The following is a 570-nucleotide window of genomic DNA, read 5'->3' on the forward strand; positions in this document are numbered from 1 at the left end:
GACTGTGCCCTCCCCGGCAGCCGGGACACTAGAGCCCTTTTCCCCCCGCCGTAGTGCCCTACGAGATCTACAGACCGGACCACTCGTGCCTGATCGCGGTGCTGCCCGTCAATGCCTCAGTGCGGGACATCCTGCGGTCCCTCGCCCCCCGGCTCGGCCGGGATGGGGAGCACGTCCTGGTGAAGGTGAATTCGGCCGGAGGTGAGCGGGCTCTCCCGGGGATGCCACATCCTCGGGGTCTCTCCTGTGGGCTGCCACCGTGCCATGGCGGCAATTGCCCCACGCCCAGCCAGGATCTGGCCCCTTCTTCGTCCCGGCACTGACCGTCCTCTCTCCTGCAGATAAAGTGGGGCTGCAGCTGGACGCCGTCGGGGTGTTCACGGCACTGGGGCTCAACGAGAGGCTCTTCGCCGTGAGCGTGGAGGAGCTGGGCAGCCTGGTGAGCGCAGGGTGGGGGAGTCTCGGGGATGGGCAGCACCGGGATGGGTTGGCCCCCCAAGCGGGATTTGGGGCTGTGGTGCCTCCATAGCAGCTCAGGGTTGGGGGTGTCCATCCTGGGGAAGGGGCTGG

General features: G+C 68.1%; 1 protein-coding gene across 1 annotated transcript in view; it reads left to right on the forward strand.

Annotated features, from left to right (window-relative positions):
* RAPGEF3 (Rap guanine nucleotide exchange factor (GEF) 3) overlaps positions 1–570 on the forward strand; it is an 8,588-nt gene that overhangs the window by 5,028 nt on the left and 2,990 nt on the right. Inside the window, exons 9-10 of the mRNA XM_009321619.1 lie at positions 55–201; positions 342–439. Of these exons, the coding sequence (XP_009319894.1) occupies positions 55–201; positions 342–439 (245 nt within the window). The remainder of the gene's footprint in view (positions 1–54; positions 202–341; positions 440–570) is intronic.

This window comes from Pygoscelis adeliae, unplaced genomic scaffold (assembly GCF_000699105.1).
Source record: "Pygoscelis adeliae isolate BGI_AS28 unplaced genomic scaffold, ASM69910v1 Scaffold803, whole genome shotgun sequence".
NCBI lineage: Eukaryota > Metazoa > Chordata > Aves > Sphenisciformes > Spheniscidae > Pygoscelis > Pygoscelis adeliae.